Here is a 25,551-nt window from a genome sequence, read left to right as displayed (position 1 = left end):
TTATCCTATATTATATATACAGGATGTACACAAATGAATATCGGAGTTTTAAACTTGTACATTTTCTATGCTATACACATTACAAATATGAACCATATATGAAATGAAAGAGTAACTCGCCAAGTTTTCATAACCTACATTACAAGTGTTCAATGTGGGCACCATTCGTGATACGGCACACATCCAGCCGGTAGTCTATTTCTTGCCACATTAAACTTAGCAAGTCTGGTGTAATCGACTTTACCGTTGCAACAATCCTGCATCTCAACTCAGGTAGCGGTGGTACATAAACACGATCTTTTACATAGCCCCACAGGAAAAAGTCACAGGGGGTGAGGTCAGGGGACCTTGGATGCCACTGAAAAAGATGCAAGTCGTCTGCACCATGATGATCGATCCAACGATGGGGGAAAACTTCATTTACGATTCCCGCACTACGTTATGAAAGTGAGGAGCAGCGCAGTCTTGTTGCCAAATGATGTGCTGTTTATCCCCCAGTTGTGGAAAGAGCCAATTTTGTAGCATGTCTAGATATGAAATTCCAGTAAGTTTCTTCCATAAAAAAGAACGGCCCATAAACTTGTTGTTTAGATACTGCACAAAGGACATTAACTTTGTGTGAATCCCGTACGTGCTGCAGAGTTTCCTGTGCATTCTGTGACCCCCAGATACGAACATTATGTGTGTTCACTTTTCCACTTAGATGAAATGTGGATTCATCGCTGAAAATCACACGACTAAGAAAATAGTCATCTTCTTGATGAAGAATTTGTGTGCAGAAGTTCCTACGAGCCAAATGATCTGCAGGCTTTAGGGCCTGTAACAGCTGCAGACTGTACGGTCTCTTTTGGAGTCTTTTCCTTAACACTTTCCACACTGTCATTGTTGGCACAGCTAGTTCTTGACTCGCCCACCACACAGATTTTCTAGGACTGCGAGTGAAAGCCATTCTGAAGCTTTCCACCTTCTCGTCTGATACACGCGGCCGTCCGGAACTCTTACATTTACACAGGCATCCTGTTATCTTAAACTGGTTATACCACCTACGAATGATGATGTCAGTCACTTCCAAATCTTTGCAGGTATGCCAATTGAACTGAATTAGACCTCGCGAGTTCCAACACATAAAAAGACTTATGCTCGGGAGTCGCCATCTTTAAGAATGAGTCCGCCAAGCGGCAGAGTTGGGAAACAAATTTTGCGCATGTGTAGAATCGAAATTTGGTGAGTTGCTCTTTCATTTCATATATTGTTCATATTTGTAATGTGCATAGCATAGAAATTATACAAGTTTAAAACTCCGATATTCATTTGTGTACACCCTGTATATATACACACAATATTAGTATGAAAAATTGCACAGTTTAAGAAAGAAAATGCAAACCTTAACTCAATTAGTTTTCCATTTTTACATCAGCTCATAATTATTTTTTTTTGTAGAAACAGAACTTGGTCAGAAGGCAATATTCGTAACCTTTAAAGCAGTTAAGTTGAAAATTTAAGAATTGTTACAAGAAATGTATGAATAAATCAATAATAATATCATTATACACTACAGTTCCGTTTAATCAAATCTGATGGGACTGATAGTGGTTCGGTTGAATGAAAATTCGGTTAAACCGGAATAAAGTTTTTTTTATATACATATACAGTACGTACATTTTATTACGTACAGTATTTTGATATACATATGTACTTCAGTGTGTGGGCATAAACAAAAAGCTTACAATAATACGTATTCATTTAACTGAAGAACACTGTCGTGCACTAACAACAGCTTTTTCTTAGCAATTCGGTTAATCAGGATTCGGTTAAACGGGACTGTAGTGTACTTTATAGTTTAATATTGATTCTGTTCAAAATTTTATTTACTCTCTCCAGAGTTCAGGAATTTCTGAAATCCATCCATAGCATTGATGTAGACATACAAAACTGTTTAGGAATATTATAGGTGGGATTATTCTTATTTTTACGATTTACAAAATTATTTCCAGTTTCTCCTACAGGGATAAATGGGAATTAGAGGAGAAAATATAGCCACTGCTAACATTATAGTGGCCATTTTTTTAAGTGCCTTACTAATCTAATTTCTGGCTATCACATGCAATACAAACTTCATGTTTTGATATATTTTTTTGTTGAGAGTTATGTCAATTTGTTTTGAGTCTGTAGTCTACTTTACGCAGATAGGCTAATTGGGACTGGACCTACAGCTTAAAGTGGGATCCAAACCACTATGCGCCTCTACCAGGCATCAAACCCAGGACATCTTGATTGCAAGGCAACGACGTCACCACTACACCATCGGGAAGATTATCCTCGATTTGTGAGGGGTGTACTAGAATGATAGTGTGATGTGGAAAGTGTATGTAAACAAAACAGAAGAATTAACACCCAAGTATTTGGTCTAGGAATTAATTCGTGCGGTTGTTACGCACACATTGAAGCTGTAGTTCAAACACAAAATACATAAATACCTTAAGAAAAATATTGTCCATCGCGAGCCACCACTTTCGCCCATCTGTCAGGCAAGTTACGGATTCCATGGCGAAAGAAGTCCTCATCCTTTGAAGCGATCCAGTCAGAGACCCATTTTTCGATATCTTCTGAAGAAGTGAACCGCTGACCAATCAAATCGTTATTCATGCAATCGAACAAGTAGTAGTCCGAAGGAGCAACGTCTGGTGAATACGGCGGGTGGGGTAAAACTTCCCATCCGACATTTTCTAAATAGGTTTTGACCGGTTTTGCGACATGCGGGCGAGCATTATCATGTTGAAAAATAAGTTTATCATATGTCTGTTCTCCCATTTTGGTAGTTTCCTGGCCAGAGCTTGCTTCAAACGCATTAATTGTCGTCGATAACATTCTCCATTAATAGTTTCACCCGGTTGCAGCAGCTCATAGTACACCACACCTTTCATATCCCACCATATGCACAGCATAACCTTTGCACAGTGAATATCTCATTTCGGTTGTGATGGACCTGGTTCACCTGGCTTCACCCAGGCCTTTTTTCGTTTCGGGTTCTCGTAATGGATACACTTCTCATCGCCAGTAACAATGCGATGCAAAAACCCCTTTCTTTTCTGTCTTTGAAGCAGCAATTCGCAAATCATTTTTCGTCTTTCAACGTCTCTGTCTTTCAATTCATGTGGAACCCAATGTGACATCTTTTGAATCATTCCCATGGCTTTGAGGCGTTTGGAAACTGTTGTTTGATAAACGCCTAATGCTTCTGCAAGTTCTTCCTGTGTTTGACACGAATCCTGATCGAGCAATGCTCTCAATTCTTAGTCTTCAAATTTTTTTGGCTATCCAGGTCGCTCTTGGTCTTCCAGGCCAAAATCACCACTTCTAAACCGTGCAAACCACTTCTGACATGTTCGCTCAGCTAGCGCATGGTCACCATACACTTCCACCAAAATACGATGACTTTCGGTAGCACTTTTCTGCATGTTAAAGTGATGAAGCAGAACACCCTGGAAAAACACTTTATCTGGCACGAACTGCACCATGTTCAGTTGACTACAAAATGCTGTTGTTGACGCGTCAATCAACTGCCCTATACTATGAACGATGCGCGCTGACAGGAGTTTTCAACACATGTGTGGCTACACGGAACTGTGGGACGATATGCTCGTTACGCCATCTCTTGTCCAGGTGTACGAATTAATTCCTAGACCAAATATTTCTTGAGTACACAAATGGAACATTAATATAAGGGCAATTCGGAAAAAAACCCTCCGTTTTTCGCATGTGTGAGAAATAGCCGGGGATGGAGACATCAGTCCTGTGGCGCTGTGTGCAATAGTTCAGTAAGCAGTGAGCAGTGGAAGGAGAAGGTTGTGTTGGAGTTGATTCGTCCGCTATAACAATTGAAAATGAACGCTCCAAAAGAAAATCCCGCCAAATGTGAAGTGCATGCAGTAATATGATTTCTCTGTGCAAAAAAAACTTTTGGCAGCTGCGATTCATCGTGAACTGTGTAATGTTTACGGACCAAACGTGATGAGTGAAGGTGTCGTACGTGAATGGTGTCGCACGTTTATAGATGGACGAACTGACGTGCACGATGCAGAAAGAAGTGGGCGCCCATCTGTAGTCAGCAATGAACTCGTGCAGGAAATTGACAAAACGGTCCGTGAAGTCCGTCTGTTCATGATATCTGAACTTTCTGTTCGCTTTCCCCAAATTTCTCTGACTGTTTTGTATGAGGTGGTGACAGAAACGTTGGGATACCACAAGGTCTGTGCTCGTTGGGTTCCAAAACTCCTTTCTGAGCACAAAAAACACTGAATGGGGTCTGCTTTGGGCTTTCTCTCGCGTTATGCCGAGGAAGGAGAACAATTTCTTAACAGAATTGTGACTGGCGATGAGACCACCACTGGATATACTCAAGAACTTTTGAAGTAGTTCTGTTGGGATGTTTTTGATCATCCACCCTATAGCCCAGATTTGGCACCGAGCGGCTACCACCTCTTCAGGCACATGAAACAGTGGCTTCAATCGCACAGCTTCAACAATGACAATGTGCTTCACAATGCTGTTAGAGGGTGGATTCATTCCCAGGCGGGATATTTTTTTGCAGAAGGAATTTCAAACCTTGTAAAATGTTATGACAAGTGCCTCAATTTGAATGGTCATTATGTCGAAAAGTAATGTAATGTTCTACTTTTCTAATGTGTATAATACAAGTTCTGTATCGGCTGGGCCGATACCACTACTTGCCGATACCCTGACAGATTCCAACTAACTGATACCGAGGCCGTTACTTGTATAATTCCAAAATAGGAATTGTAGTTTTCCTGGCGATGTGATTCGAACAAGTGTATAATTCCAGTTTAAAAAAACGAATGCTAGTTACTGAGTCATAAAACTCATCACATCACATCCTTTTATGACATTAAATAACTCCCAAATTATTCTCATGTAGATTTATAGCACTTTAAAATGTCTTGCGACAGTTCATGTGAATTTCTTTCTACCCTCAGAGATGCATAAAGAAGACAAAGTTTTTGAAATGTTGCAAGCCTTTTTAAAGTGTTGCAGTTACACCGAAAAATCTTTGGTGTCCCTGCTTCATTTCATCATCCCCAGTTTCATGTAAACATCATTCTTGTCATTTGGATTAACCTGGAGAGAAAGGAAAATGACAAAAATATATGCAAATGCAGAAACAGTGCTTCAAAAAGCATCATCCAATTTTGAAGTCATTTAACTCAGTAACCGTTCGCTAGAACACAACGAACAATGTACTGTTAGGAAGTGGATATTCGCGAGTTTCACACGATTGCCGACAGGTAGCACTAGCATGCTCCCTCCCGCGCTCGCATCAGATTCAAGCAAGATGGCGATGTCGCAACAAAAAGCTTTCTGTGTACTGCGCTTTCAAGTGTGTGAACCTTTTACAACAGCGCAGCGTGAATTTCGACGACAGTATGGCGAGAACTGCCTCTTCCCCCAGTTACAGCTTGATTCCAATGACTACTGTGGATGAACTGCGAAATCTGATCACAGCAGGAGTGACTCCAGACATGCTCGCATCTGTATGGGATGAATTCTCCTACCGTATGGACATATGCCGAGCATCCGAAGGGGGTCACATTGAGCACTTATAAACATTTTTTATGTAAGAATTTATGTATAGCCGTGTATTTTGAAAGCAATTCCAAGTTCCTGGTGTGTTATATAAAAAAGATATAGCCTTTTGAAATCGGATGATTCTTTTTTGAAACACCCTATATATTTATTAATGCTCATTTGGCCGACTCTGTACATGTCCTGCTGTCCATTATTCTCTGTCATTTGCAATAAAAACAACTCGCTGCAGTCTCGGTATCTGCCAACAATCACACAGAAGGGCAGAGCACAGTGGCATTCATCCCTTTCCCAAGAAGTCCGGAATGAGCCTAGTATGACGATAATGCTGGTTTTGAAAACGTCCATGTTCTTACCCCACAAGTTTGCGAGCAAGAATTGGCTATGAATGTTTTCTATTTCCACATAGTGTTGACCACCAGTCGTTTACGTGCCTTCAATGTCACGTTTGGGTGCAGCACTTTCACCTTGTCATCTGCTTCCCAGGAGGGTGTTGCATTTCAGTTCCTGTGCGGGACCCCTAACAGAAGGGTGAATGAACCTTTGACAAGGACAAATCTTGGCAAAGAGTTGTTTCTCTTGGCCGCTCTAGTCACTCAAAATTCTTGGTATTGGATAGTATCGGCGAAGAAAGTTCAACTGATACTGACCGATACCAGTGGCGGCTGGCCAAGTGCAACAAGTGCAGATGTTTTCACCTAATTTTCAAATTAATATTGACGTTCTTCCATTTGCTTGTTAAATTAAACTATTTCCCAGCAGAACGCACACGATAATACTCAAATAATATGCCGCTCGGCGCTATGCACGTGAAGAGTTCGTCGTAGCATAAACAAACCAAGAGCAGACGCTGCCAGGTTGCGGAAGACTTTAGCCGGTTGTCATGGCAACGGTGACGTCACCTAGCGTTGGAATTGAACGGGTGTCGCCATCTAGGTGCAGCAGTTCTTTCGTTGACAGAAAACCTTGCATCCAGTGGTTGTGGCAAAATTGTTCCGTTCTCGCGAGATCTTGTTCCGCGTGTGTGTTTCGCGTTTCCTATCGTGTGTTGTATTCATGTGTTGAGCTGTGGTTTGTACAATGAACCCAGTAAATCACTTATAGTGCAGAAGGCCTTAGAAAGATCGCTTCGCGGGCTTACAGCAGACAACAATATGGGGGTGTGTCTGCGAGAACCAATCAGGTCCGCGAATGAGCGAGCCCGGTTGCCACAGCTAACTCGCTGCACCCTTTTGGAAGGGTGAGTGACCTCTGCGTCTTGCTACCTCGGCCTGTTTGTTCGGCTGAGGAGCAGACGACACGAGAGTATCGGCAATGGTGTGCGAGCGACGTCTGCTGTTAGTCCGCGAAATGCTCTTTCTAAGGCCTTCTGCACTATAGTGTGTAATTTGTTGCAGACACCATTTCCCAGATGGACGGATGAAGAAAAAAAGATGTTTTAAATTGTGGGGGGCCCACTGACACTTACTATTTGTTTTCCATTGCCTATAAATGTACAGGGTGGCCAGAAAGTCCCTTTACACCTCCACTTATTTCATCTCTACATTCCGTTGTGCTTCCGTTCATGGACCCACACACTTGTCACTAAGCGAAATCACTGGTATTTGCCATTGTTGATCACCCAACACGGAAGGCGCAACAATGAATTGGTCAACGCACAGACTTTATTCTCCCTCCGCGGACAGTCACGTGGCAATTCACGTGAGGAGCACTGTTGCCATATCAATGATCAGGATGGGAGGCAAAAATCTTAAATAACTTACAATCTTACACGCAATTAGTTCAGGTGTAAAGGGACTTTCTGGCCACCCTGTACTTCTTCACCTGTTATTTTAGGCACGAGCCGCTACTGACAGATACCAATATCACTGGTATTGGCTCAGCTCTATAAATAATACTATTTGTAACACTTACACGTATATAATCATTACTCTTATCCATTAGAAAGTAAAACTGTATTAGTTACCTGAACCATGCATAATAGTATCATTAACCGTAATCCCTCCACAAGGAACACTACTGGCTAGCAAATCTATGCTCTCCATATTCTGTGAGAAGACGTAGAAAGCTAAAGGATTTTCCCTGCACCAAGTGAAAAGTAGGATATAGTATTTACATGTACAGAAAATATATAAGGAAGAAGAGTTAAAATAATAAAAATAATTATAAGGATACGCTACGGGTATTGCATGCAAGGTGGGATTTATACAACTCATGCAAATTTTCTCTAGCAATGACTACAGCCTGCTTAGCTTTGTTAAATCAATTTCATTTAGGAAAAAAACATTCAAATATACATTTTCCTATGCCTATGACCCTTTAGTGGAGAGAGCCTCACGTGAGTGTATTCCCGTTGAAACCGGCACCTTTCTAAGCTGGCGTTTTTCAAACTTGCGGCAAATTGCAAAAAAAATCTTAGCTTGAGAAATAATTGTCGTACAGAAATGAAATCGGTTTTGTTTTCTTTCTTAGATAGTGTTTTTAGCTAAGGTAAAATTTGTACATTCTGCTTCCCAATAATTAGTGTTCAAGAAGAAAATTTAGATATTTTTTAAAAAAATGGCATACCCCCTGGACCCTTAATTGTCGTATATTGCTTAAAATGTTGCTTTTTACTCATTCTTACATGTAAAAGGTAAAAGGTAAAGTGCTCCCCTGTGCTTAGCACCACGCCATGAAGGCATATAGGGAGTGTGGGGGTAACACCCCACACTTTCTTGATCCGGTCGTGAGTGAGGGTGATGTGATCAGCACCACGCCCCTGATTGCCTTTACCCTCCAGGGTTTCCCCCAAGGTACCCATGTTATTCAACGCTGGGTGGGCAACGTTAGAAAAGTTTCCGGATTTGAACCGGCCGGGGATCATAACCGGGACCTTGAGCATGGTAGTCAGATGCGTTACCGACTGAGCCACCACGACCACTCTTACATGTACATTTTAAATTTCTCAAAAAGATGCAGTGGTTGAGGAGTTACAGTCCTTTATCTTCAATTTATCCAATAGTAACAAAAGGGAAATCTTTTCAAATGGCACTTGTTAATAATAGGGGAGGGTGGGGCAAGTGTGAGAGGTTCAGCAAGTGCACCCACACTAGCTAAATTGTAGACCACGATAGAAAATGACTATGCAAGAGGCTAGTTGGTGTCATGGAAGCTGAAGAGGTTCCAAAATCGACCATCTGGACACTAAAGTTTATGTTCGCTGCAAGAAACATTTACTCCTTTATAAAGTACACTATATACCCAAAAGTCTCCAGACACCCAGTGCTGCTCATTCCAAAGACACCAGCCAGGTAACTAAAAAGATGACGGACCTCCTTTCGCTATCATTACAGCATTTACTCTTCAGGCAGGCTTTCTACTAAGTTCTGGTATATTGCTAGTGGAATTTGTTTCCATTCATCCTGTAGCCTCGTGAATAGTTCATGGATGGTTTTCGGTCCAGTGGGTCTGGCACGCAACCGACACTCCAGTTCATCCCAAATATGTTGTATGGGGTTCCAGTCGGAGCTTTGAGCAGACCCGCTAAGCACATCCACCAGATTGTCCTCAAACCATGATGCAATGGATCCTGCTTTATGGGCAGAGGCATTATCATGTTGATACAGAAAAGGGTAATTCCAAACTGTTGTCGCAGTGTGGGCAGGATGCTATTGTCTAAAATGTCCTCATAAACACCACTGTTCATGTTGCCATTGACCAAAACTAATGGCCCGAGCCCACATTCACTTTGGTGTCCAGTGACTTTTGGCTATATAGTGTATAAATGTTCAGAATTTTTTTAATTTTTTTTTTTTACATGTAATATTCTAAAACTTTGTATTTCCATATCCTAGAGTTGCTTATTCCTTGGTGAAGAGACCTTGTATACACTTCATTCAGTGGTTAGCTTAGAAAGCAAAAACAGTTTGAACCCACACTTTGGTGCTCTGTAACTAAATGCAAATAAACTCACGCCTCTATCTTAACTGTGATTTGTTGGTTGATTTGGTGTTTTAAGTCAATTTTATGCACAGTAAGGCTAATCGGGACTGGACCTATAGTTTAAAGTGGGATCTGAACAACTACGTGCCTCCACCGGGTATCAAACCCCTTCATTACAAGGTGATGACACTACCACTGTGCATTGGGGAGGCCCTAACTGTGATTCGTATCAGAAAATCTAGCTTGAAAAAAATTGCATGCATACTTGTAGCCAATACTAGAGTCTATTTGCATGGAATAGAGCTTAATCTACAAAAGATATGAGAAAAATTAAAGAAAAAATTCTGAAAAAAAAGTGTACTGTTAATGTCCGCTGATGCACATCAATTGGCTAACGTTGACATTTGGTTCAAACAGTCCTTGGTGTGACTAGTATCATGAATACAAATACAAATCTACAGAAAAAAGCAGTTTAAGTCAAGAAAATGTAAGATAACATTGACAACGAGTCTCAATGTAACAATTTACTTCGTGTGAGGTTTAAATTAATAATAATGAAAAAAGGTGCTCGTTCTGTGTACATGCAGTGCAAGTGATAGAAGTGTATCCGAGCAAAGAAGACATTCACCTTCACCAATTGTCTCAGAAACGGAACAGATGTCACTCCAGTCTTACACAATTACATTCGCCGCACAAACATTGGAATAAATTAATGATATGTTACTTTAAAGTCCACTTTATGCACAGTAAGGCTAATCAGGACTGGATCTACAGTTTAAAGTGGGATCCGAAACACTATATGGCTCCACCGGTTAATCGAACCAGGGACCCATTGATTACTAGGTGACGACGCTACCACTGTGCCATTGGGGAGGCTGAAAAATTAAGAGTATGCAGAGAGAGAATAAAATATCGGCAAAGAGATAAGAAGTTTTTTTAATGCCTATCATTTTATTTCTGGAGCCTAACAACTGAACGAACAGTGAAACATTTTTTTTCTTATAACAATCCAAAGTTATTTTCCTGTAGTTTATGGTTATTACAAGCATAAGAAAACAGTTCTTCGTTGTGACATTTCAGGAGAACACACGCTCCCTTCATCAGACATTTCTTTTCATTTTGACTAAAGATACAGCTATAACAATGGTTAGCAATTTTTTAAACAAAAAGAATCAGTTATATAATGAATGTTGTCAATGTTACATTGTTGTAATATAGCAACTTAACTGTGAAAAGAAGCAGTCTGTTTTATTTTCATTTCAGATAAAAAAAATTTTGATCACATTATTTTTATTTTAAATTATGAATCCTAAATTTCATCAGGTAATTCAAAGTCGTCTTTGTTTTCACAAAGTCTCTCTATGTTTTCTGTTAAATGTAACAGAAATTCATAATTTTAAATAAAAATAATGTGATCAAATTTTTTTTATCTGAAATAAAAATAAAACAGTAAAAGTAAAAGTAAAGTGCTCCCCTGTGCATAGCACCACGCCATGAAGGCGTATAGGGGGTGTGGGGGTAACGCCCCACACTTTCTTGATCCGGTCGTGAGTGGGGGTGATGTGATCAGCATCATGCCCCTGACCACCTTTACCCCCCAGGGTTTCCCCCAGGTACCCATGTTATTCGACGCTGGGTGGGCACCGGGGCCGCTTCCATTGTTAGAAAAGTTCCCGGATTTGAACCGGCCGGGGATCGAACCCGGGACCTTTAGCATGGTAGTCAGACGCGTTATCGACTGAGCCACCGTGGCCACTGCTTCCTTTCACAGTTAAGTTGCTATATTACAACAATGTAACATTGACAACATCCATTATATAAGGGATTATTTTTGTTTAAAAAATTGCTAACCATTGTTATAACTGAATGTTTAGTCTAAATGAAAATAAATGTGTGATGAAGGGAGCGTGTGTTCTCCTGAAACGTCTGAAATTTGTTAACAGGATTGGTGCTTGTGTTAGCTCAAACTGTTGTTTCAAAACCAACCATTCAACATTGAAAAAAGTGGTACGCGCTGTAATGAGTGACATCTGTTCCCTATAGCCTTGGGGTAGATACAGGGAAGAAGGAATTGGCTGATGGCTTGTGAGACTCACCAGACAAGTGTACAATGGTGTCATTGATGCAAACCGTACCACTCCTCGTATGTGATAACGCTAAGTCTTGGATGGCCTTATCACTTGAGAACACGTAAAGTGTCAGGGGGCTTTCGCTGGGGGGTAAAAGAGACAATGCGTCATACAACATTATTCACACTGAAACACAATTTCATCAAGACTGAAAACATAAAATATCTCACTGCTCAGAGTATTTTCTTCCATGCTGATCTCATGTGTAAGGAAATGCTTGGTCTTAGATGAAGTAAAAAATTGTGGAATTTGCAAGCAACTGGTTGAAATTCGTTTGTTTCCATAACTTATTAGTTCCTAAATACGGAGAAACTAGTACTCACTTTTATCCGCAAAGCTGTTTTTCTTCTTTTTTTATTAATTTCAGTGGCCACTGCCACCATCCTCGTTGGAACTTGCTGTACTGTTGCTTGGCGTGCATCTTTTGTTTGTAGTTCTCTGGCTGCCGCTAGGTGCGCTGTTGTTAACTGTGCGTCTGCTATTTTCGGGCGATAACTGTTGCAGCAGGGGAATCCAAGTGTGGTGCGCTTGCCTGCTATCGATGTTTAGCTCGTGTGGGAAGTGCATTATGGCGTGAGTTTCCTTGATTTTGGTGTCTACGAGCATGAGGGCAGTGTGTTTGACTTGAATCTTTTTAATTTTATGGCTATTGTATTTGATATGTTTAGCAAGACCAGTGGTGGGTTGGGCTTTTTTCGCATCTGCTAGGTGCTGTTGGATTCTTTCACTGACAGATCTGATGGACCTGCCGATGTAATGAGCCTTGCATTCACTGCATCGTATACACCTGGGTTATCAAGGGGGGGATGCACAGTTAACAACAGCGCACCTAGCGGCAGCCAGAGAACTACAAACAAAAGATGCATGCCAAGCAACAGCACAGCAAGTTCCAACGATGATGGTGGCCACTGAAATTAATCGAAAAAGAAGAAAAAACAGCTTCGCGGATAAAAGTGAGTACTGTTTCTCCGTATTTATATACTACCGCATCTCTCTTTTCCCAATTATGAATTATTAGTTCCTCTTAAAAACAACTTTGAAGACTGTGAGGAGTTTCAAACTTTACCGATTGTTTCTGTAGTTGCAATTTTAATATCTCAGGATTTTGCAAAACACTAAACTTTTAGATTAGCTTAGGGGGCACAATCGCTAAGCTTTAACTCTTTCGCTGCGGAATTCTCTGGCACATAATATCCCTTGGCTGCGTAATTAAATTTGAAAATATATTCTTTTATAACAAAATAGTTTTCACAATTACATTGCATTATATATGAGAGAGAACTTACAAAAGTCATTCCTTGCACTGGCAAACCATTCTGTAGTCCCTGGTGGTATGATATTTTGAAAAATTTTGAAATTCCCGCACCTAGATCAATGCTGTTTTGCACTCTGCTCCATGATGTTACGGACGGCGGTACAAATTCTTCATCAGACACTACACAATCACTGTCACCACTTGAAGTCTCATAAAAACTGTCGCTATTATTGTCACAACTCAATTCACCTTCTGATTCTGAGTTGGCAAATAACAGTTGAGTAACATCATTATCAGACAAGTGTTGACGACTTGACGCAGCCATGTTGTTTACATTCAAACATGCATTTGAAACTGACATGTCAGAGCACTCAATGCTCGTATGTCAAACAATTCTAAACGGAGGCGTAATTAGCGACATCATAGATAAAAACAAAACTACAAGTTCAAATATTTCAAAATACTATCAACAGATGTCAGAATGCTACTAAAAGCGACATACTTCAGAAATGCGACACCCGCAGCGAGTGGAAGTATGAACTCGCAATAATGCGACTTCCGCGGAGCAAGGCACCTGGCATGCTGTGCATAAAAGCGACGACCGCAGCGAAAGAGTTAAACAAGCAAAGAATGTGATAGGAGTGTCATCGTTACAAATTTCCCTTCCTTATAGAAATGGAGGTGAAGAATTGCCAACTGGGGTTCACTGTCGTTTGCTTCTTTTGTATGTGTTTTCACATGGCCTTGCCTTCCTGGTTGATGCAGACTTCAGCAGACAAAAATCAACCTCTGATTGGCTGATAAAAAATATACTGAGTAAAGAGTGTCTCTCTGGGGATATCAGCTAGTCAGTTCCGGATATGCTTCCAAGCTCTTGAGAGCTAACAACCTTATTACCTGCGTGAAGTTTTGTGTTTCAATGTTGCACAATTAGATAAATTAATTTCAAAGGCTCGCTTCATTCTGGAACGGAGATGGTAGGGTCTCACTTCTTTGTTAGTTCCTGGGAGGTGGTAGTTGCATTTTCTCTCACTTGGTGGCACTGGGGTGCGTTTCCTGGCTTGCATCATCTGCTGTGCTTTCTGCTCCCAATTGCTGTACCCTTAGTGAATGAAGGCATCGAGCCTTTGAAATGAATCAAAGAAAAAAACTATCCAAGGCGGAAACACGAAACTTCGCGTAGGTAATAAATTAATCTCCTTTTTATAGTAAGGAGTCAATAGCCAATGAGCTAACCTTTTGGATCCGATTGATTTGATTTGATATTTAGGGTCACTTTTCTGCCACTTTTGGGTATTCACTAGGGCTAGGACTTTTATGACCTAAAAATCACCAAAATATGCAAAATAAAATATGCTCTTATGGCCTAAAATTTTACAAAATATGCACTATAGTTTGAAAAATATACCCTTATAACTGGACTGTTTCAAACATCAATATCTAAATGTTGAGATATTTCCACATACGTACTATGTTTAGTTCACTTTATGGGCCCGAGTTGCAATGCACAATGAATACTTTCTCTAAATTTTGAAATGAAAATGAAAAAGATGTTGCTGCAGTCGAAAGAAAAAAACAACTCTCGAGTAAACATGGGAGTAAGAATGAATCCACTTCGAAAATGACTGCATATTTCTTGAAAATGCAAAAATATGCTGAATATGACCGAAAATCCATCAAAATATGCTCTATCATGCAGAAATGACCAAATATGGCCAAATATGCCCTTAAGACCCACCTTCAAAATATGAATTTCTATATACGAGGGGCGTATCATAAAGAATTACACTTTATTCTTTTAATGCAAAATGAAATGGCGTAATTCCACGCACTGCGCAGGATGGGCACATAGGTACCTTGTCTACCGCCAGGTGGCAGCACCGTGTGACAGTGTGCAGTCTGTGGCCTGTGCAGCCGTCGAAGCACAACGTCACGTGTGCTGTTGCGGACAACATGGAACAAGATGAACGTGGTCAACGATGGACGAGTTGTTTTTTGTGCAAGGAAGGGGAAACAACGGCACGTATCCATAGACGGTTAGTGGCTGTGTGTGGCGAGTATGCAGTGTCACGGAAAACTGTGTATAATTGGGTAACTGGCTGGAAAAACGGTCAAACGTCGACGGAGAAGGGAAAGAGTCCAGGGCGACATGTGAGTGTGAAAACAGACACAAACATCGCGCGTGTGGAAAATGTCATACTGGAGAACAGGCGTGTGACGTTTACGGAACTGGAGAGGATTACGGGATTAAGCAGACGAACCCTGCAATGCATTGTGCACAGTGACTTGAAAATGGGTAAAGTGTCAGCTCGGTGGGTACCGAAATATCTTAACGCATGCCACAAACAACAACGCGTAGACATTTCCAGGGAGCTTTTGGAACTTTACGACCAGAATCCAGCTGATTTCATGGGGAAGCTTGTGACAGGTGATGAAGTGTGGCTGCATTACCACGAACCGAAAACCAAATCCCAATCCATGCAGTGGAAACATAAGGGTAGCCCCCCACCCAAGAAATTCAAAACAGCGCCCACGGCTGGGAAAAAAATGGCCACTGTGTTTCGGGATAGTGATGGCATCATCCTCATTGATTGGCTACCGAGGGGAAACACCGTTAACAGTGCAGTCTACGTGGCAACACTGACGCGGTTGCGTCGTGCAATTCAAAAGAAGAGGCAAGGCAAATGGGGCAAAGGTGTGCTTCTCCAACATGACAATGCCCGGCCGCACACCAGTCGTGAAACAACAGCTGCTATTGACCGACTGGGTTTCAAGTGTTACCACATCCAGCACACTCTCCCGATTTGGCACCGTCCGATTTTCACTTGTTTGGCGCCATGAAGAAGCCCCTGCGTGGTCACCATTTCAACAATTGTGAGGAACTCCATGAGGCGATGGGTGAACACAACTCCAAAGAACTGGTTTCAAAATGGTCTCGAACGACTTCCACACCGCTGGCGTAAGTGTCTACAGCTCCAGGGGGACTATGTTGAGAAAGTGCATATAGCCGATTAAATGTATCTATGTCAGTATGTATCGAATACAATAAAGTGTAATTCTTTATGATACGCCCCTCGTATTTAGGGAACACATCACCCTTACAAAAAAAATATGCCAAGTCATAAAAATCCTAGCCCTCGTAATCACAGTAAGTAGAATGAATGATGAAATTGATGAAGGGGCACTCGCATACAACACTGATGCCCAGCCCAGGATTTGAACCTATACCCTGCATCATCACACAGTGCTAACCTTCTGTTCTGATCACCCTTGTGGCATCTTCAAGTTACACAATGGAGACAGCTATAACTTTTATTTGGCTGACTGATTAATTTGAATTCTCCAGTTATTATCAGCAAACCAGAACTAACCATCCTATTTGTTGGAATTGGTCCAGCAATTGTTTCAACAGAAGGAATAAGTTATAGAGACAAAGAGAATTTCTGCTCAAGCAGCTCACATACATAAAACAATTTTGTATTCTTTGAACAGCTATTGTGGTCAGGGATACCAACATAAGAAAAAATAATCTGAGCATACTTAATACGATTAAAGGCAACTTTGTGAAAAACAAACATACACAGTGCGGCAATTTGAAATCGAGACTATTTTCTTTATCCTCTGTAGGTGGCGCCACCGTGCAGAGATCGTGGATCTTGAGCAACATTGTTGCGTGTGGGCACATGTCGTGAAAGTGCATTGTGATTTCAACATGGAACAAAACCCAAACATGTTTTGTGCACAGCTGGGTAAGACTGCTAAGGAAACATTTCACATGTTTCACCAAGTGTATGGGGACAATTGTTTATCCCATAGGCATGTATTCGAATGGCACAGGCATTTCATTGGAGGGCGGAAGTCAATTAAAAGACGACGAACATCCAGGTGCAGCAAGGACAGTGAGAACACCGCAACTTGTCGAGAAAGTGAGGACAATAATTACTGAAGATCGAAATAACAGACAGACTGTTACTGCTGGATTTCATCTTGAGATACTGAAACGTTTGTACAAAGAATAACACGTGTGAGGTTCAAGTACTGGGTTGATGGTAGCTGGCATCTGCTTCATGACAATTCTCAAAGTCACAAGGCTCCGATTGTGAAGGACTTTTTGACTCGAAAAGCAATCTGTGTGTTGTCACACCTAGCCTATTTGCCAGATCTGGCTCTGTGTAATTATTTTCTATTTCCTAAACTGAGAGCTCCACTGAAATGTTCCTATTTTGATGATGCACCAACAATCAAGAAGGCCACGACAATGATTTCAAACAGCATTACACAAAACGAATTCCAGAAATCCTTCCATGCACTGTAAGGCAGAGCGCAACAATGTGTGGATGCAGGAGGGTATTGTCCGCACATGTTTATTTTTTATAGCACCAGTCTCGATTTCAAATTGTCGCACTGTGTATTCCATTTCAGTTAAATTTTAAATTAGGTTTGTGTAGTTATTTACCTTAATGGGCAAATTTACCAATTATCATAACATTATTATGTTGCTGAAGTATTAACACCGTAACTGATCATTCTTAACCTTAAAATACATGGCAAAGGGTCTAAAATATATGTATTTCAACAGGGAATATTAAATTATAAAAAGTGAGCTTTGTGAAAACAAATTAAGGTTATCTATAGACTTTTCAGTTAGTCTTCAAGGCTAACGGGCTACAGACCTGCACCAGAAACAACTTGTTTTAAAATAAATCTGTTCTTGCAAGAATCATGAATTTCTATTTTTCCTATTTTATTATGTGGAATGGTTTTGTAAAGGGATGTTTACATATGTGAAATACTTTTTTAAAAAAGGTGTTTTTTTCTATAGTACAGTATTGGCCAACTTATTGGACTCATTGTAAAAAAGAAGTACATTTCCTTGTTTTGAAAGTGTTAACTAAATATATTTGACAATTGTTATAACTTTTTATGGGATTAAACTGTTTGTCTGCTTCGATATAATCGTTTCCCACAATCCTTTCTTTTATTGTGTCCCAAAAGCAGATGGCAGCACGGTTCTTTGCATATTTGCAAAAATGTCTGGAACAATACGTACATTGTTTACCATATTACGAGAGGCATCCAGAAAATAAAGACAGTTTGGTTATACAAAATGAAAAACACAATATTTATTGGAAAAAACAATTCTGTTACATACCTGAAGCTTCCTTCACTTCTCTACATAATCACTTCCTACATTTAAACATTTGTCGTATCAGCGCACGAGCTTCAGAATTCCAATGTTATACTCTTCTGCCTCCAGTTCATTAAGCCAGGTGGTCACTGCATTCAAACAAAAGACCGTTCGCGCATTTCTGCCACGCAGCTCACTCCTTTTTCACTTTTCAGGGTCAACTGGCTTCCGTAACAGCTGTGCTCATAACGCTGTGAGTGGAGGTTGCAAGAAGTCGTCCTTGCGCAGTTGGGGTGGTCAAAATGAACTGCGTGATGGAAAATCCTGCCGACTGTGAGGTAAGGAGTGTTATTCAATTTCTGAACGCTCAAAAGGTGAAACCGGCAGAAATTTACCGGCAACTGAAAGCAGTGTATGGTGATAATGTAATGAACGAAAGAAATGTGAGAAAATGGTGTGAAATGTTCAACAATGGACGAACAAATGTGCATGATGAAACTCGACCTGGATGCCCATCACTCATCACAGAATACCTGAAGACTGCAGTGAACAACAGAATCTTGCAAGACAGGCGTAATTTTTGATCATCCACCCTATAGCCCAGACCTTGCTCCTAGCGATTTCCACCTTTTCCTTAAGCTGAAAGAGTTTCTGGACTGTAAACGTTTTGGAAGTGATGAAGAGTTGGAGAATGCAGTGACCACCTGGCTTAATGAAGAGTATAACACGGGAATTCTGAAGCTCGTGCCCAGATACGACAAATGTTTAAATGTAGGAGGTGATTATGTAGAGAAGTGAAGGAAGCTTCAGGTATGTAACAGAATTGTTTTTTTTAATAAATATTGTGTTTTCATTTTGTATAACCAAACGGTCTTTATTTTCTGGATGACCCTCGTATTTATGCTATTTGTTTGGTTATAACAAAGAAAATACATTATTTCTGGTTGTTGTAAGGGTGTTCTTTATTTGTATCTCCATAGCAACATGTAATTTCATAAACCACGTGGTTTGAAGTTTAGAAATAAGAGTGATGAAATAAGAGTGATAAAGGAATTGTACAGAAACAGTGATTAAAATGGGCTCGAAAAGAGTCAAAGGTTGTCATACGAAGTACTGACAGTACTTGCAGTGTGTATAACAATGCAATGAGTATCACAGAACATTAAATCTGTCACATTGCTAAACATAAAGTGAGTTTCATTTTATCAACTAATGAGTCCAATAATATGGCAAATACTGTAAATACATTCCATATGAATATTTTCGTGAACATTCTGTAAACATTCTAAAACTGATCAACATGTTGAGAATGTAGAAAATAACCAACACCTTTCGAAACAAAGGATATCTTTGTAAATGCCTCTGACAAAGATCCAGCCAACACAGACTTATTCATGCAGAAAAACAATTTACATATATGATGTACATTAGCATCCCAAAATTAGTATTCTGTATATCACATATAATTTTAGCTGTTGCAGTGCCTATAGAGGGTGATAAACACTTAAACTGCAAAATTTTAGAAACAATAAAAACGTAAAGAATTGTGCATCGTCAAAGAAAATAAGACATGAAAGATTATACAGAGTATCCAAGAAATACCCATACCCCTATTTGTTATAACATATGTATCTATTTATTTAAATTACATCATACTTAGGAACTTGCATTACCGTGTACACCTACACACACGTCAGTAACCATTTCTCAGCACTGTAACTTCATCCACTCACATCAGCTATGGTTAGAGGCACATATTTTTGGTACATTAAAAAGCAAAACTTCTGTACAAAAAGAGAGTCTATTTCGGTTTCAAAAGCGGTAAATAAAATAAAATTTCGGTGCTATAGCGGTGAATAATCACATCAAAAGTGGTATATAAAATGACATTTTGGCTTTGAAATTGTGAATATAATCCTAAATTTGATTTAAAAACTGCACTTATTACACAAAATAAACTTACCCCTTCTAATAGCACAGTTATGTAGTTACCAGAGTATTAAGTTTATTCCTGTGTAAAGGGGTCCATTTTTGCTTCTCAAATCTTTATAGCAGAATTAACCAATTTTCCGTGAATTGATTAACTCGCAGAATACTTCACAAAGTGTCAGATCGGTATATAAACGATAAATTTCGTGTTTAAGAGTATATTTCGCATTTTGCAGTTCATTTCACATTATTTCGTGACAAAACAGGGTAGGAAAATGAACCTCACACCTTTCAGAAACATGAAAAATTAACATTACAGCATGTTATTTCATATTTTGTGTTTCCGTCAAAAACGAAATTTGCATGCCTCTAGCTATGGTTTCATGCGACCTTCAGAGCACGGATGCCAACCACGAAAACAATTTCCAAGAAACCAAATACTGGTCAAATTTCAACACAGTTGCAACATGATGCGTGCAAGTAGGGGTACGGGGACTTATGAAACACCTTTAGAATCTGTAGCAATTGTCAGACACATGGTTAATATAACAAACATTACGAAAGGGAAAATAACGATCTTGAAGGTGCCAAAGTTCGAAAGCACTAAAGTTAAAATTCACACAGAATTTACAAAGTGAATCACTGTAAATGAAATACCAACAGTTTAAGAAAGATATTAAGTAGAATGATTAAAACAGAAATACACAGTCCCAGCTAACTGTGGAGCAGGGCCGCACATAGCAGCAGAGAAAGAGGACGGAAATCAAGTGGTGAAAGCCGGGTAACTCCAGTCGTCCATTATGCAGTCCCGTTCCTCTCACTGTTCATTGGTGGAGCCATCTCAAGTCACTACTTGCGCAGAGACTTATTCTCGTTCACCTGCTCTACAGTTACCTGGTACAGGGTATACAATATTGTCTGGAATGTAAAGTGTTAAAGTGGAAGAAAGTTTTAAAACTTGTTGTTACCAAAATAATGAAATAAATCTGAAAAAATAAGCAAGATTAAGAAATAAGATTCTAAAAATAATACACGGAATGATAAGCTCGTTTATAATATTTTAACACACTGTCCAATAAAGTAATAATAAATAAATAAAATACAGGAAAATGTAAAATCTGGGAACTTAATCAGTGTTCCCCTCTAATATAAATTTAAAAAATCAATCTGTCTCTCTCTCTCTGTAAAAAAGAAAAAAGAAGAAGGGAAAGAAAAAAGGAGAGAGAGAGAGAGAGAGAGAGAGAGAGAGAGAGAGAGAGAGAGTGAGAGAGAGAGAGAGAGAAGGCAAAGATTCTATTAAATATGTATGCTTGCCAATAGAGCTTTGAGACATCTCATTCTTTACAAAGAGATTGACTTCTTGTTTTGAGTCCACTTTATACACAGATAGCCTAATTGGGGCTGGACCTACAGTTTAAAGTGGGATCTGAACCACTATATGCCTCAGCCTGATATCGAACCCGGGACCTCTTGATTACAAGGCTCCTTACTATTATAAGCATGCTCTAAAGTATGACTTACCGGCTGTTAATGAACTTGATGGCTTCGTACGCATTCTCCACCGTAATCATGGGCAGAATTGGTCCAAATATTTCCTCCTGCATGATGGGATCTGAAGGCTTCACGTCCACCAACACGGTGGGTGAGATGAAGCGCTCCGAAGGGTCACACTCTCCACCAATGGCAACCTTTGCATCCTTCATGAGGGACACCAAACGCCTGCGGAGACAGCCAGAGTATCACTCATACTCCAACCTTTCCATGATCTCTTTCAAATGTTGCAGAACCGTGATTTTGTTCAAACCACAAAGAACTGCAATGCATAATGTACGAGGGTTACAGCAAAAGTTATGGTAACCATTTTTTTCCACGATATTACAGGTCAGGCAAGAAATTTTAAAATATACATTGGACACCACTAGATGGCTGTGGCTGCAAAGATATTGAACTGAGGGAAGTGGGAAGTCCGCGCGTGTTTAACAGTCATGCAGGATGAATGTGACCTGGCGTGAACAGTGTTCTTATGTGAAAATAGCAGTTCTCCGAGGAAGGAATGCGAGAGAATGTCACACCGAGCTTGTGGAAGCTTTAGAAATGACGCTCTACCATACTGAATTGTTGCGAGGTGGGCAGCAGCATTCGGGCATGGAAAGATGCAACTGCCGACATGCAACATTCAGGATGACCTGTGACTGCACATATCCTGATACAGATCTCTATGTTGTTCAAAATTCATACATGAAACGTTAACATATATCATGACCTTCCAATTGTACGAGGGACGTTCCGAAAGTAAGTTTCGTCATTTTTTTTCACAGGGAAGCTTTATTACAAACAGAAGAATACAATGCCATACCAAAACACATTCTTTTGGCTATTTTTCCACATAGTCGCCACAGACACGGATATATTTGTCGTACCGTGAAATCAATTTGAAGAAACCCTCCTGGTACGGTGCTCAGCGATTTAAGGAAGTTCTTCACAGCCTGTTGCACCTCTTCGTTGCTTCTGAAGTGACGTCCTGATAGTGCTGACGTCAACGCAGAAAAAGGTGGAAGTCTGATGAAGCAAGATCGGTGCTGTAGGCAGGGTGATTCAATCTCTCCCATCCCAGACGACGATTCTGCAGTGACCCTTGCTGTGTGGTGTCTTGCATTGTCGTCCACGAACAAAACCACTCAACGTCGTCTCCATAGACACTCTGTAGGCATCGATGAATATTTTAAACACTAGTCCCGTGCGCCCATTCATAGCACACGACAGCACACACTTCCATTTGTGACGTTTCCAGCACACGTCTTTCTGCCATACTAGTTTGCACTCGGGCACGTCGGTCTGCTGCTTATCTCTATTCTTCGGCACTCTGCGCATGCGTCATCGCTCCTTCAATCGTCAATTCAGGAAAGATTGTCTTTCGTTATGGCAATGTGTTTTCTCACTTTGTAATACAGCTTCCCTCTGAAAAAAATTATTAAACTTACTTTCGGAATGTCCCTCGTATATTTTACAATTTCTTGCCTGGCCCGCATTATCGTGGAAAAAAATTGAAGACACCAGTCCAAGAACCAGACAGCTCCAAAAGTTTTCACGAGACACGAAAAACTAAATAAAATAATGAAATGTCGAAGAAGTACCCATCCAGGGGTATTAACGTGCAATAGCTAGAAACAACGGTAACATACATATTGAAGTGTGCGGTCTCGATAGCAACTGCTGCACACCGCCGAGTGGCCGAACACTGAACTATAGCCGCTGCAAGAACCAGACTGCTCCAGGAGCTGTCTGCAATCATGCACCGGCAGAAACACGCCAGATAACTCCTTTCCATTCCCACTACGCAACCAATCTGTGGAGCTGTCCGATTCTTGCACCAGCAGATAAGAGCATTTTTTCATGATAGATTACAGCAAAAAAACAATTTTGACCAAAAAGTGAAGCTGTCTTGGTTCAATTGTTGCCACGACTTTTCCTGTAACCCTCGTATATAAACTACAGCTTCATTATACAAATGATCAGATACACTTACATGACGAGAAGACATTTTTTGATTTACTACTTACTGATAATGCCTATCCGACACAATACGGCCGAGATCGGGAGATTCCTTAATGCTGTTTCCGTACCACTCTTGCAATAAAATCTTCATGTGAAAGATGAGATTTTGCTGGACTTCTTTCGAGCACAGGACATAGTCAGGGGCAATGCATGTCTGTCCAGCGTTGATGCACTTTCCCCACAGCAGGCGCTTTACCGACTTCTCCATGTCTGCAGTGCTATCGATGAACACTGGGCTGCAAGGAATACAATCGAGAGTCAACAAAAAATGTGTGTCAAGTACATCAACTTACATGATGAAAAAATATAACACCCTTTTATTTAACCTGGTATTGATCCAGCTAGCCTGTAGTAACAGGCTACCTAAAAAAACTTCAATACAGAATACAAAGGACCCAAATTTGTCACGATATAATTTTCAGTGTTTTTAGTAGTTTCAAATTGGTTATGTTTAGAGACTAGATTTTAAAGGGAATTCCATTTTTTTATTTTTCAACATGGATCATGGAATAAATAACAACAGTGTTATACAAAGGCTGTTCAGCATATATTTGACCAAACATGATTCCTTCCCCCCCCCTGCTCAGAATGAACTCACCCAACCTTGGTCGGGCAAGTTTGTCAGTGTAGTGTGTGAGCTGTAAAAGAGTGGTTGTGTTTTCTCACTGGGCCAAAAATCCCGCCCAAACTGAGCCACTTTTGGGAGGAGTACGTTGTATAACTTTTCAAGTGTTTGTGTTTTCTCACTTGCCCGAAAATGCTGCCAAAACTGAGTCTCTTTTGGGAAAGTTATGTTGTAGCCCTTTATGACGCAAAGTTCAGTGTGTCAATGATCAGGAAGTAGTGTAAGAGCAAGGATTGTGACGTTCGTTTGACTTTATTCAAGAATGTGATTGGCAAGTATAAGGATTGCATGGCCCCAGCATTCGGTTCTCCAACAAAGGGGACGAGAACACTCCCATGAACACAAGCCACCACCAGTATGCAGGTGCAAGGTGCAGTTAACAGTTTCCAAAGACATATTTAGATGATTTTCCATCTGTCTTTGGGTTGGGGGATTCTCTTGCATGGCCATTCTGCGAAATTTTTTTTTAAAAAATAAATGATAATGAAAATTTTCACAAATGTTTATTATTATGAGATGGTAACACTGATGCTTCAAAAAAATTTCATAAAACTTTTGTAAATTATTTTATAAACTTTAGTATTTTTTATTCAAACACAAAATTGAGGGTCTGTAGATATGTTTGTATGCCAATGTCAACTTTATTTCTTGTATGCTTCATGTCATCTTTCTTTTCCCAGATGAATGGTAAATTTACTATTTCTTGTGATGTTGAAACCACTTTACGTGTCCGATGTCAATGTATTCGTACTTAATAATAAATACAGGGAGGTTATTTCAGTCGTTCACCGCCAGCGTGTCGGCCGTTCGGCGGACTCTTCATGCAACAGGTCCCGGCAAATTGCATTACAGGAAGTCCGTAACAGAAACCGCTTGTTTTCTAATGTTTCCACTTTTCACAATTACAGTTACAATTACAATTGAAATAAGCACTTAACTTGTCGCAAGGATTGCAGAAAAAGGTGCCCTCGCAATTACAAATATTTCTGGCACCTTATTTCTGACATCTAATCTTAGATTAGTCATCGCTGCTTTATCCTCAGTTGTCGCGACAGCGCCTGCAGCTTATCGGGGGTTGGGTGAGTTGTCAGCCGCGAGAGGGCGCTTCATACTGCACGTGTCGGCAGTGATGCCAACCGTAGGGACATGTCCCTCCGCATAGGGACTTTTCACTAAATTTCGCCCGCGTAGGAACGTAGGGACAGATTTTGCCAAATGAGGGAAAACGTAGGTACTTTTTTCAATCTTGGTAAATTACATTTTATGAATTAGTTTATCTGGATACTTTAGCGAGGAGGAGAAAAAAGAACTAACTAACAAATCTCCATCACAATTTTGGAACATGTTATCGGTTACCAAAAACTTTCAAGGCAAGTTCCTTTTTGAAAACATTTCCACTCTCGCG

The 25,551-nt window shown here is 40.3% G+C and overlaps 1 protein-coding gene across 3 annotated transcripts in view; it reads right to left on the bottom strand.

Moving 5' to 3' along the window:
* Positions 1-25,551, bottom strand: part of LOC145981868 (aldehyde dehydrogenase, dimeric NADP-preferring-like) — an 81,303-nt gene that overhangs the window by 12,796 nt on the left and 42,956 nt on the right. For 2 of the 3 annotated variants that reach the window (XM_083115327.1, XM_083115329.1), the window contains exons 7-9: positions 23,527-23,757; positions 21,488-21,685; positions 11,622-11,737 (exon numbers count right to left, since the gene is read on the bottom strand). In XM_083115327.1, the coding sequence (XP_082971453.1) occupies positions 11,622-11,737; positions 21,488-21,685; positions 23,527-23,757 (545 nt within the window). Of the gene's footprint in view, positions 1-7,567; positions 7,684-11,621; positions 11,738-21,487; positions 21,686-23,526; positions 23,758-25,551 lie in introns of all 3 variants that reach the window. The other variant, XM_083115328.1, reaches the window with a different exon arrangement.

Source organism: Lepisma saccharinum, chromosome 30 (genome assembly GCF_977018435.1).
Source record: "Lepisma saccharinum chromosome 30, izLepSacc3.1, whole genome shotgun sequence".
Taxonomy (NCBI): Eukaryota; Metazoa; Arthropoda; class Insecta; order Zygentoma; family Lepismatidae; genus Lepisma; species Lepisma saccharinum.
This window is presented reverse-complemented; position numbering and strand designations above follow the sequence as displayed.